Raw genomic sequence first — 13,477 nt, forward strand, 5'->3', positions numbered from 1 at the left:
AGGAACTTGAAACCTACTTTGAGCTATACTTTTTTTCTTTAAGGGATCTTGGGAATGGATTGACTGTAGAATCTTTTTCAAATAAAATACAAAACAAGTTCTCTGGAGAACAGCAGAAAGAACATCAGCAGTCATCGGAAGCTCAAGATAAATCCAAACTCTGGCTTCTCAAAGACCGTAATTTAGCAAGGGAGAAAGAACAAGAGAGGAGGAGGAGAGAAGCAGTAAGTGAATTTTAGTTTACTAAATCTAATTTAACAAGGGAAAAATTTAACAGAGCACTGTCTTTTGTATGTTCAAGGATGCATTCGGGGTAATTTTTCAGTGACAGCAGACTTACCTCTTTAGTGAGGATCAGGTCCTAAAATTAAAGCTTAAAATAAAAAAATTCATAGCCAAAAGAGGCAATGCAATAATAGAGTATTGATCCTGGAAGTACTAGACTACCTGAGTTAAAATGACGGTTTTGGAGGTGGGAGGATCTTTTGAGGCCAGGAGTTAGAGGCTGCAGGGAGCTATGATCACGCCACTACACTCCAGTGTGGGTGACAGAGCAACATGGTGCTCTCAAACAAACAAAAAAAAAGATGGTCTGCCTATTTACTAGACTCTTAGACCTTGGCAATTATCTAACTCCCTAAAGTGGGAATAATAATACCTATTGTGAAGGTGAAATGAATGAGCATGTATTAAGCACATAGGAAAATGCCTAGCACTAGGTGAAGTGATTTATCACTTACTGTTATTACTGTTTAAAAATCTGTAAACCACCTATGAATTGTGGCCAGAAGATATGCCATCTGTTCCTGGTCAGCATTTCTTCAGTTGACTGCTAGATTAAGAAGCTGATTTCACTTAGGAGTCCTAATATGCAGAAAATAATTTTTAAAAGCTACAGTTGATTCCTTCTTTTATTCATGGATTATTTCAGAAGTGTTTAGTTTCCAGATATTTGGGAATTTTCTGATTCTAGTGGTTTCTGTTAGTGATTTCTAATTTAATTCCATTGTGGTCGTACCCATATCTGATTGAATTGTTTGAAATTTATTAAGACTTATTTTATGGCCTGGCTTATGGTCTACTTTGGTAAATATTCTGTGTGCACATGAAGAATGTGTATTTTATTGCTGTTGGATAGGGTATTAATCAGGCCAAGTTGGTTTGTCTTTTTCATTATGAAATGATCTTTACTTCTGGTAATAATTACTCTGAAAATTACACTGAAATTTAAAATAGGCACTTCACCTTTTTATGACTAGCGTTGGCATAGTAAAATTCTTTCCATCGTTTTACTTTTAACCTATCTTGTGTTTTTTTTTTAATTATTTAAAGTGAGTTTCTTGTAGGCAACATGTAATGGGAGCTTGCTTTTGTTTGTTTGTTTGTTTTTATTGAGACGAAGTTTCGCTTTTGTTGCCCAAGCTGGAGTGCAGTGGTGTGATCTCAGCTCACTGCAACCTCCACCTCCTGGGTTCAAGTGATTCTTCTGCCTTAGCATCCCCAGTAGCTGGGATTACAGGCTCACGCCACCATGCCTGGCTAATGTTTTGTATTTTTAATAGAAATGGGGTTTCACCATGTTAGGCAGGCTGGTCTCAAACACCTGACCTCAGGCGATCGCCTTCCTCGGCCTCCCAAAGTACTGGGATTACAGATGTAAGCCACCATGCCCGGCCTGTTTTTTATTTTTATTTTTTTTTATTTTATTTTTTTGAGACAGAATTTCGCTATTGTTGCCCAGGCTGGAGTGCGGTAGCACAATCTGGGCTCACTGCAACCTCTGCCTCCTGGGTTCAAGCGATTCTCATGCCTCAGCCTCCCGAGTAGCTGGGATTACAGGCCCATGCCACCACACCCAGCTAATTTTTTGTATTTTTAGTAGAGACAGGGTTTCGCCATGTTGCCAAGGCTGGTCTCGAGCTCCTGAGCTCAGGCAATCCACCCACCTTGGCCTCCCAAAGGGTTAGGATTACAGGCATTAGCCAAAGATCGCTGCCTTTTAATCACATGTTTAGACTAGTTATATTCAGTATAATCATTGACATTGTTAAGTTTGAATTCATCATCTTTTTTTTTTTTTTTTTGAGACGGAGTCTTGCTCTGTCGCCCAGGCTGGAGTGCAGTGGCGCAATCTCGGCTCACTGCAAGCTCCGCCTCCCAGGTTTACGCCATTCTCCTGCCTCAGCCTCTCCGAGTAGCTGGGACTACAGGCGCCCGCCACCACGCCCGGCTAATTTTTGTATTTTTAGTAGAGACGGGGTTTCACCGTGGTCTCGATCTCCTGACCTCATGATCCGCCCGCCTCGGCCTCCCAAAGTGCTGGGATTACAAGCGTGAGCCACCGCGCCCGGCTCATCATCTTGATAATTGTGTTCTGTTCCTGTCCTTCTTCTTTCTCCCTTTTTTTTTCTGCCCGTTTTTGTATTAAGCTTTTTTGTTGTTAACTTTTGTTTTAGGTTCCGGGGTACATGTGAAGGTTTGTTGCATAGGTAAACTGGTGTAACGGGGGTTTGTTGTACAGATTATTTCTTCACCCAGGTATTAAGCCCAGTACCCATTAGTTATCTTTTCTGCTCTTCTCCGTCCTCCCAACCTCCACCCTCAAGTAGACCCCAGTGTCTGCTGTTTCCTTCTTTGTGTTCCTATGTTCATATCATTCAGCTCCCACTTATAGGTGAGAACGTGCAGTATATGATTTTCTGTTCCTGCATTAGTTTGCTGAGGATAATAGCCCCCAGCTCCATCCATGTTCCTGCAAAAGACATGATCTCGTTCTTTATGTCTACAGAGCATTTTTTTAGTCCACTTCATCTCCTTCATTGACATAATCAGTAACTCTTTGTTTTCCTATTTTACTGGTTGCTTACGGTTTACAATATACAGCTTTAACTTAATCGCAGTCTGCTTTCAATTTATGTTATACCACCTCATGTTTAGTGTAAGAGCTTTACAATAATTGCTTCCATTCCTCCCCATCAGCCTTATGCTATTGCTTAAATACTGATAATATCTCTTAAATTGTTTTAAATAAGGAAAGAATCTTATATTTATATATGCAGTTACCACTTCCTGTGCTTTTCATTCCTTTGTTTATTTTATTTATTTATTTATTCGTTCATTCATTTATTTTTGAGATGGAGTTTCACTCTTGTCACCCAGCCTGGAATGTAATGGTGCAATCTCGGCTCACTGCAACCTCCACCTCCCTGGTTCAAGCGATTCTCCTGCCTCGGCCTCCCAAGTAGCTGGGATTCCAGGCATCCACCACCATGCCTGGCAAATTTTTGTATTTTTAGTAGAACCAAAGTTTCGCCATGTTGGCCAGGCTAGTCTCGAACTCCTGACCTCAGGTGATCCACCCACCTCGGCCTCCCAAAGTGCTGGGATTATAGGCATGAGCCACCGTGTCCGGCCCATTCCTTTGTTTAGATCCAGGTATCCAAATAGTGTAATTTTCCTTTTGCATAAAGGACTTCCTTTGAACATTTCTCATAGTGTGAGTCTGCTGGCAATAGTTCTTTCCACTTTTGTGCATCTGAAAATGCCTTTATTTGGCCTTTTTTTTCCATTCATAGACTTTATTTTTTAGAACAGTCTTACATTCGTAGCAAAACCGAGCTGAAAATACAGAGTTCCTACGTGCCATACCCCTCTATATATACGCCCTCCCCAACCATCAATGTCAACACATCATTGTCAGCCTTAGTATAATCAAGTAAAGTCTATAGTTTACACTAGGATTCATTCTTCGTGTTGTAGTTTTTATGGATTTTGACAAATGTATAATGATATACATCAGCCATTATAGTTCCTTACAGAATAGTTTTCTTGCCCTGAAAGTTTCCTGTGGCCCACCTATTCATCCCTCCTCACAATCCTGGCAACCACTGATCTTTTTACTGTCTCCACAGGTTTATCTTGTCCAGAATGTCATATAGTTGGGATCATGCCCTATGCAGCCTTTTCAGATTGTTGTCTTTCACTTAGCAATGTGCATTTAAGGTTCCTCTCTTTCTATGGCTTGATAGCTGAATTTTAAAAAATTAATTATCTTATTGGCAGACAAATTATATATATTTATGGTATACAATTAGTTTTGAAATATGTGTACATTGTGGAATGGCTACATCAAACTAACATGTATCACCTCACCTTTTGTGGTGAGAACACTTGAAATCTATTCTTTAGTAATTTTTTAGTATATAATACATTGTTTTTAACTATAGTCTCCATGTTGTACATTAAATCTCTTGGAATTCCTACCGTCTAACTGGAAGTTTGTATTCCTTGAATAATATTTCGTATCTCTATCCCCAACCTCTCCCCATATCCTAATAAACTACCATTTCATTCTCTGCTTCTATGGGTTCAACTTTTTAAGATCCCACAGATAAGTGAGATAATGCGGTATTTGTCTTTCTGTGCCTGGCTTATTTCACTTAATATAATGCCCTCTGGGTTCATCTATGTTATTGCAAATGATGGGGTTTTCTTTTTAAAGACTGAATAGTATTCCTTTATATATATATAACATTTCCTCTCTTCAGCCATTGATGGACATTTAGGTTGATTTTGTGTCTTGGCTATCACAATAGGTCATTTCTTTTTAGCACATTATATGAATATACCACAGTTTAGTTATTACTTACCTATTAAAGGACATCTTGGTTGCCTCCAACTTATGGCAATTAAGAATAAAGCTGCCATAAACATTTGTTTGCAGGTTTTTCAACTTGCCACTTTTTTTTCTTCCTTTTTTTTTTTTTTTTTTTTTTTTTTTTTTTTTTTTTTTTTTTTTTTGACACAGTCTCACCCTGTTGCCCAGGCTGGAGTGCAGCGGCATGATCATGGCTCACTGCAGGCTTGACCTCCCAGGCTCAAGCGATCCTCCTACCCCAACCCCCCAGTAGCTGGGACCACAGGCATGCGCCACCACACCCGGCTAATTTTTTTATTTTTTATTTTTTTTATTTTTATTTTTTGTAGAGACAAAGTCTCACTGTGTGGCCCAGGGTAGTCTCGAACTCCTGAGCTGAAGCAGTCTGCCTGCCTCTGCCTCCCAGAGTGCTAGAATTACAAGTGTGAGCCACTGCGCCTGGCCCTGCCTTCAATTTTGAAAGATACTTTTGCTGAATTTAGAACTCTAGAGCTTTAATGTTTTTTCTTTTAGCACTTTAAAGGTACTTGTTCACTGTCTCATTGATTCCATTGTTTCCACTGAGAAATCCAATACTACTATCTTTGGTCTTCTGTATATAGTATGTTTTTCCTTTACTTGCCTTTAACATTTGTATTGATCACTGGGTTTCAGCAATTGTTTTCTTCATGTTTCTTGTGATTTGTTGAGCTTATTCGAGATGTGTGTTTTCATTAAGCTTGGGGAAATTTTGGCCATTATTTATTCAAATAATATCCCCTCTCACTCCCTTGTGAGGACTCCAATTATTTATGTATTAGACCATTTAAAGTTGCCCCATAGCTCACTAATGCTCTTTTAATTTTTAATTTTAATTTCTTTCTTTTTTTTTTTTTTTTTTGAGACTGAATCTCACTCGGTTGCTCAGGCTGCAGTGCAGTGGTGTGATCTTGGCTCACTGCAACCTCTGCCTCCACCCAGGTTCAAGTGATTCTCATGGTGCAGCCTCTTGAGTAGCTGGGACTACAGGCACATGCTACCATGCCCAGCTAATTTTGTTTTTACTTTTTTAGTAGAGACAGGGTTTTACCATGTTGGCCAGGGCTAGTCTCAAACTCCTGTCCTTAAGGGATCTGCCTGCCTCTGCCTCCCCAAGTGTTAGGATTACAGGCGTGAGCCACCTGCACCTGGTGGGCTGCTCTTTTAATTTTTTAAAATTCTTTTTTCCTTTTGAATTTCATTTTGGATAAATTCACCAGTCTTTTCTTCAGTGTCTAATCTTCTGTTAATCCCCAGTGTATTAATTTTCATCCCAGACATTGTAGATGTGAGATTTGGGTTTATTAAAAATGTGTGTGGTTTTTTTTTTATCTCTATTAAACTTTTGAAAAAGTGGAATACAGTTAAAATAACTGTTTTAATGTGCTTCTCTGCTAATTCCAATATGTATGTCAGTTCTGGGTCAGTTTCAATTGATTGGTTAGTCTCTTCTTTGTGAATAGTGTTTTTCTGCTTCTTTGCATAACTAATAATCACAAATACCAGGTGTCGTGAATGTTACCTTGTTGGGTGCTAGATTTTTTTTTTCCCCAGCAATCTCAGTCACATAGAACTAGATATTTTTGTAATCCTAGGAAAAACATGTAAATTCATAGGACATATAAGAACGTTAGTTTGAGAAGAGAAGAGCCATTGGCTTTAGCTATAGTATTGGTTAAAGTACAAATTAATTTTCTAGGGAATAACAAAAGTTTTGTCAGCCACATATTTTATAATACTAAGGTAGAAACAAATTGCATTTAATAGTGCTGTACATTTAACATACGGTGAAGTTTACTTTAGAGCAGTGTGATCTTAATGGAACTTTCTACAATGATAGAAATATGCTTTATCCATTCAAACATACTAGCAAATAGCCACATAGGGCTGTTGAGCACAGGAAATGTAGCTAATGCAACTAAGGAACTGAATTTTAAAGTTTAATTTTAATGAACTCAATTTTAAATAGAAACTTTTTGGTATTGTCTTTTTGGAGGTTTTTAGGAACTCATTGTTAAATTTCATTAGTAGTTGACCTAAAGTCTTTTTTTTTGAGACAGAGTCTCGCTCTGTCGCCCAGGCTGGAGTACAGTGGCGTGATCTCAGTTCACTGCAAACTCTGCCTCCTGGGTTCATGCCATTCTCCTGCCTCAGCCTCCCGAGTAGCTGGGACTACAGGTGCCCGCCACCACGCCCGGCTAATTTTTTCTATTTTTAGTAGAGACGAGGTTTCACCATGTTAGCCAGGATAGTCTCGATCTCCTGACCTCATGGTCTGCCCACCTCGGCCTCCCAAAGTGCTGGGATTACAGGCGTGAGCCACCACGCTCATCCGACCTGAAGTCTTTCTGTAGTGATGTAAAAATGTTTCCTGTTGGCACTCACACGGGCCTGACTTAAGTCACCCCCAAGTGATTTCACTGCACCCTAGTTGCGGCCCAATAACACAACTAGGTAACCTGATACATTTCCCAATATCCTAAGCACTTTTCTGGACCATGACTAGACTAGGAACCCACTGAAAGTTGACTAATGATGTTACGTCTAGCAGCTTGATAACTAACAACCTGACCTTGCATCTATTTGCTATCATTTTTGACAGCCCAGCCTCTTGCTGCCAGTCAAGAGAACCATACTCTATAAAGCAATAATAACTTGACACTTAGCAGAGTTCCCAAAAGTTCACCTCATGCCAGTTCCCTTGACCAAACTTTTGATTTTAAATTTGAATAGTTGAAGAGTGTATTTAGGACCACACAGTAAGGAATAGCCAGCTTACAGTGTCAGCTATGGGGAGCATTAGTATTAAAAATCATGGTATTGGCCGGGTGCAGTGGCTCACGCCTATAATCTTAACACTTTGAGAGGCCAAGGCAGGCAGATCACTGGAAGTTAGGAGTTCGAGACCAGCCTGGCCAACATGGTGAAACCCCATCTCTACTAAAAATACAAAAATTAGCCAGCCATGGTGGCGCACCTGTAATCCCAGCTACTTAGGAGGCTGAGGCAGAAGAATCATTTGAATCGGGAGGTAGAGGTTACAGTGAGCTGAGATCACGCCACTGCACTCCAGCCTGGGCAACAAGAGCGAAACTCCATCTAAAAAAAAAAAAAAAAAAATCATGGTATCTAAGGTTAATTGGTACAGAGAATACTAGTTCTCTATCAATAACTGTTCCACATGCACAGATTTTAGTCAAGAAGTAAGAAAATCTAAAATAAGCCAATACACACAAACTTTAAATAAAAACAGGTTTCATTACATATTCTACAAATTTTGCAGTATGTCTGGATACTTATAGCAGTATCACATGATATTTAAACTAGGATAATGTATCCAATGCCTATATTGGAGGCTTAGAATAGAACTTAAAGGAACAATCTGTGCTAGACATTTGGCATCCTAGAAACTGGATGTTAAGAATGTAGTCTGGGGCCGGGTGCGGTGGCTCATGCCTGTAATCCCAACACTTTGGGAGGTCAAGGCAGGTGGATCGCTTGAGGTCAGGAGTTCGAGAGCAGCCTGGCCAACATAGTGAAACTCTGTCTCTACTAAAACTACAAGAATTTGTTGGGCTTGGTGGTACGCACCTGTAGCCCAGCCACTTGGGAGGCTAAGACATGAGAATCATCTGAACCTGTGAGGCAGAGGTTGCAGTGAGCTGAGGTCATGCCACTGCACTCCAGCCTGGGCAACAGATTGAGACTCTGTCACAAGAAAAAAAAAAAAAGAATGTAGTTTATGCCAGTTGCAGCAGCTTGCTCCTTGTAATCCCAGCACTTTGGGAGGCTGAGGCAGGTGGATCACTTGAGGTCAGGAGTTCGATGCCAGCCTGGCCAATGTGGCAAAATTCTGTGTCTACTAAAAATGCAAAAATAACCTGGGCATAGCGGTGCACATCTGTAATCCCAGCTCCTCAGGAGGCTGAGGAAAGAGAATCACTTGAACCCAGGAGGCGGAGGTTGCAGTGAGCTGAGATCACGCCACTGCACTCCGCCTGGGTGACAAAACAACACAATGTTTCCAAAAAAAAAAGATAAAGATAAAAAATTTAAAAAAAGTCTGAATTAAGATTTAAGAAGTATTCTTTTGTCTGTAAGGCAGATTTAAAGAAGTTTATATGGTTTGTAAGAGTCAGACATACCTTTCAAATACTTTCAGTAGGTAAATCACAATTCCAAATCTTTTCCCAAATATATTCTAATGAGAATGCTAATTCCCATTCAAGAAGCCAACCAACTGATTGCAAATTGGTGCTTTTACCTACCACTCTGGTCTGTTGCTGTTTATTGACTTATTTTTTAAAAATAATTTTGTGAACTTTAATATTTGGTGTCATCTCAGATGCTAAAGAATATCTATAAGGGCAGTTAGAAAAGTCTTCAGAATATAATTGACATTTGTTTCCTTTGTCTTAATTAGCTTTTTCTCTACTTTGGCTTATTTTTTAAACAGCTTTTTAGTGATTAATATGGCATTTTGCTGAATGTTACATGTAATCTGATTCTTCATAAATGCCTATACGTAGAATAGACTTACTAGGTTACACAGTTAGTAAGTGGCAGAATCAAGGAAAGCCCATAGTTTTAGCATTACATATTATAGTTGTCTCACATAACAAAGATATTGGTTCATTCAGAAAGTAATTTTGTGTGTCTGGCATTATGTTGGGTTTAGAAGTAAGACAGTGGGCCCTCAGCGTTCATGTTCTTATTCATACCCACTCTGTCAACATTGAACTTTCTCTTTTACTTGTAGGGAGGGGTCAAACTTATTCTTAGTGTTCTTGTAGGTTTTGTTTTTTATTTATTACATGAAGAATATATTAACAAATCAGGTAGTATTTGAACAGAAATAATTATGTACAAATTTATTGTTCAACCTGAGAAAATAAAAATTAAAAAATTATTGAGTAGTTTTCTTTTGTATGATCTATTGCCAAATGTTGCATAATCATTATTGTATAGTTGTAGTAAAGACATACATTTTCAAAGTAATATTAAAATTTTCTGCTTTTTCTACAGATGGCGGGTACCATTGATATGACCCTTCAAAGTGACATTATGACAATGTTCGAAAACAACTTTGATTAAAACTCAGTTTTTAAATTAACCATCAACTTAAAATGAATGGTAAAAGATCAAAATGCATATGGTAAAGTGATTGCTTTCAGATAACAAGATACCAATCTTATATTGTATTTTGTCTGCTCTAAAATGATTAAACAGTTTTCACTTACATTTTTAATAGCTATATGCTTATTTTTTAAATGACATAGTTGAAAGGAAATTTAATAATTTTGGATCCCTAAAAATTGGACAAATTCCCAGATATTCATTCATTCTATAAATAATTGTCTATATATTATAGGCCCTGTGCTAAGCAATGAAAATCCAAGAGATAGTTCCTGCTTATTTAAAAATGAAGAGTATGACTTTTCTAATTCAATAAGTGAAAAATAAGAATATATGAAAGTGTATAAAAAACATAGTTCCTGTTGAGTTTTTAACTTTTAAAACAAATATTTGTCTGCCTTCAAAAATATTTAGATTCTAACAAATAATACTTGGTTTCACTGAATGTCAGATTTCATAAGATTCTCAGCTGGTTCTATATTAAAAATTTATATTGAAATGTAGTTTTAAAGAAATATGGCTGGAACTGCCAGTTGTGGTGGCTCACACCTATAATCCCAGCACTTTGGGAGACCAAGGTGGGCAGATTTCTTGAGCTCAGGAGTTTGGGCCTGGGAAACATGGTGAAACCTTGTCTCTACAAAAAATACAAAAACTCAGCTGTGTGTGGTGGTGCGCACTCGTGGTCCCAGCTACTTGGTAAGCTGAGGTGGGAAGATCACTTGAGCCCAGGAGGCAGAGGTTGCAGTGAGCTGAAATCGCACCACTGCACTTCAGCCTGGGTGATAGAGTGAGACCCCTGCCTCTACAAAAAAAAAAAAATTAGGCATGGTGGCGCACGCCAATAGTCCCAGCCACATGGAGGGCTGAAGCAGGAGGATCATTTGAGCCCAAGAGGTGAAGGCTACAGTGAGCTGTGTTTGTGCCACTTCACTCCAGCCTGAGGAACAGAGTGAGACCTTGTCTCAAAAAAAGAAACAAAAAAAAATAAGAAATATTGCCGATGGTTTGAAGGATGTTGAATTTGAGTCAAAATAACTAAAATATTTATTTGTAATATTTAATAGTGAATATTATGTATGTAAGTTTCTATATAAACTTATGAGACATTTCTTAATATGCATATGTGATAGCAATGAATGTTTAAAATATTTTAACTACAATAAGACTTATTTAAATATTCTGTAAAATATTTCTCTTTTGTTATTTTCAAGTTGCAATTATGTGTAAATCATGTGTATCAGCTTAATGTATTTTAAAATTTTGAACTCTGGAAGTGTGACATGATTCAGGCAGTGTTCTGATACCATCTAAAGCAAAAATTCAAAGTGTATGTTTATTATAGAGAAAGAGAAAAAGTTATCCTGACTTCGCTTATTTTTATAATTAATATGATAAATTTTTGACATATCTTTAAATTATCAGGCATTTAAAAAACATGATTAAGTAGTAACTAAATGGTGATGTGACCTTTATGACACAGCCAGAATTAACGTGACAGTTAGGGTGGCTCACGCCTGTAATCCCAGCACTTTGGGAGACTGAGACAGGCAGATTGCTTGAGCTCAGGAATTCAAGACCAGCCTGGGCAACATGTTGAGACTCTGTCTCTACAAAAATAATACAAAAATTAGCGGGGCATGGTGGCACACACCTGTAGTCCCAGCTACTGGCAGTTGGTGGGCGGAGGGGCGTGGGTCTCTTGAGCCTGGGAGGTCAAGACTGCAGTGAGCCAAGATCATGCCACTGCACTCCAGCCTGGGCAATGAGAATGAGACCCTGTCTAAATAAATAAATAAATAAAGTGATAATGTATTCTTATCCAGCTATACCTATTTTAATTAAGAAATCAGTTTGTGCTAAACAGTACAGATTGTCCTATGATTATATATATATATATATATATATATATAATTTTATTTACATAATATAAAAGATTATAGAGAGCTATGTTTGGTTATTCTGTTTAACTGACTTGGCACTTAACCTCTTCTTAGGCTATAAGGGGCCTGGCACATTGCAGATACTCAACAAACTTTTAGTGGGTTAAAGTCAGTTTAGCAAATAAAAGTCAATACTATTGGTTTATAACCAATGCTTCCTATATTATACATTATTTTTAGTAAAAGATTGGCTTCTCTTAACATCATGCATATAACTGTCTTCAACTAAAGCCTGATTTTGTGAAGACTCCGTTTCTGGCCCCATCTCACACCTGCTCCAACTCCTAGAACCTTTTTTTATTGTGTTTTCTAGAATCCGTGATAAGTCATCAATGATGTTCTCTACATAGTCAATCCTTTTGCTTTTTTCTTTCTTTTGTTCTGAGTTGTTCTGAATGTGTAGTCCGTGGACCACACAGCAATGCTTGGGAACTTTTTAGAAATGCAAATTCTCAGACTTAAGACTTATTAAATCAGAAACTCTGTGTGTGGGGTCCAGCAATCTATAGTTGAACTAACCCTCTAGGTCATTTTCATACACACTGAAGTTTGAGATCCCCCTGCTCTCACAGAACTCTGGCTGTCTCCTGCAGCCTCTCATTTGGTGCTTGTTTTCTTGTGGTTTTTCTTATCTTTGTAGTGCTGCTTGTAGACCATTCTCTTTCTCACCTCCCTCCTCCCTAAAAACTTCCGTCTTAAAATTTTTCATGATCATCAGACTATACCACCCATTGTCATTTACGATTCCTGGTTCACTCTTTCTTGTTCTCAGAGATTTTAGTCTCTACCTCACAGTCACTCTCCAAATGATACTTCTCAGTCGTTTGACCTCTCTGCTAATGATCCTGAGTAGCAAGATCAGCCTCAGCCACTCACTCCTTTGTCATTACCGATAACAAAAACCCTTAGTCTCAGTTTCAAGCATCCTGTTCTCTCACTACTTTCTCCTATCTTTTTTCTAGCATACTCCTTATAGGCCCTTGACGCCAACAATCCTTAGACCTCATGAAGACCTGCAATCCATTAATCCTAGTGTTTTCGCAGCACCTCTCCTTTCGTGCCCTCACTTCTGTGCTTATCCCGAGTTTTTAGGACATTATTTATCTTTTTATTTATTTATTTGAGACAGCATCTTACTCTTGCACAGGCTGGAGTGCAATGGCACGATATCGGCTCACTGCAACCTCCACCTCCTGGGCTCAAGCAATCCTCTTGCCTCAGCCTCCTGAGTAGTAGCTGGGATTATAGGCACGTGCCACCACGCCCAGCTAATTTTTTTGCATTTTTAGTAGAAACGGGGTTTCACCATGTTGGCCAGGTTTGTCTCGAACTTCTGACCTCAAGTGATTTGCCCTCCTTAGCCTCCTAAAGTGCTGGGATTACAGGCGTGAGCCACTGCACCTAGCCTGTAGTACGTTATTAATAATCACTCCTTTGCATGCCCTGTCAACTCCATTGTTCCTTTCTTTGTTGTATTCGCTTGGCAAAGCTCAAATCCTTATTAAATATGAACACCTACTTTGCACTCAGAAAGCTGAGTGTGGTTAGAGAAAGATATGTGACCATGATAACCAGTCTCACTTTAAATTTGTGAGCATAAATTCAAATTAACTTTAATGCTGCCCTGAAGTCTTACTGTTTCCATGGTTCATTTACTCTCCCTAGGGAGTCAACTATTTTATATCTCCATTCTACTCAGACCACTAATCAACACTACCCCACT

At 38.6% G+C, this 13,477-nt stretch overlaps 1 protein-coding gene across 17 annotated transcripts in view; it reads left to right on the plus strand.

The window, feature by feature from the left end:
- The window catches only part of BRDT (bromodomain testis associated), a 71,187-nt gene extending 61,271 nt beyond the window's left edge, over window positions 1-9,916 (plus strand). For all 17 annotated transcript variants that reach the window (XM_063625470.1, XM_063625473.1, XM_063625465.1 and 14 more), the window contains 2 exons: window positions 44-224; window positions 9,701-9,916. In XM_063625470.1, coding sequence (XP_063481540.1) covers window positions 44-224; window positions 9,701-9,769 — 250 coding nt within the window. In that variant the 3' untranslated portion in view covers window positions 9,770-9,916. The remainder of the gene's footprint in view (window positions 1-43; window positions 225-9,700) is intronic.
- The last annotated feature ends 3,561 nt before the right edge of the window (window positions 9,917-13,477 follow it).

This window comes from Symphalangus syndactylus, chromosome 12 (assembly GCF_028878055.3).
Source record: "Symphalangus syndactylus isolate Jambi chromosome 12, NHGRI_mSymSyn1-v2.1_pri, whole genome shotgun sequence".
Taxonomy (NCBI): domain Eukaryota; kingdom Metazoa; phylum Chordata; class Mammalia; order Primates; family Hylobatidae; genus Symphalangus; species Symphalangus syndactylus.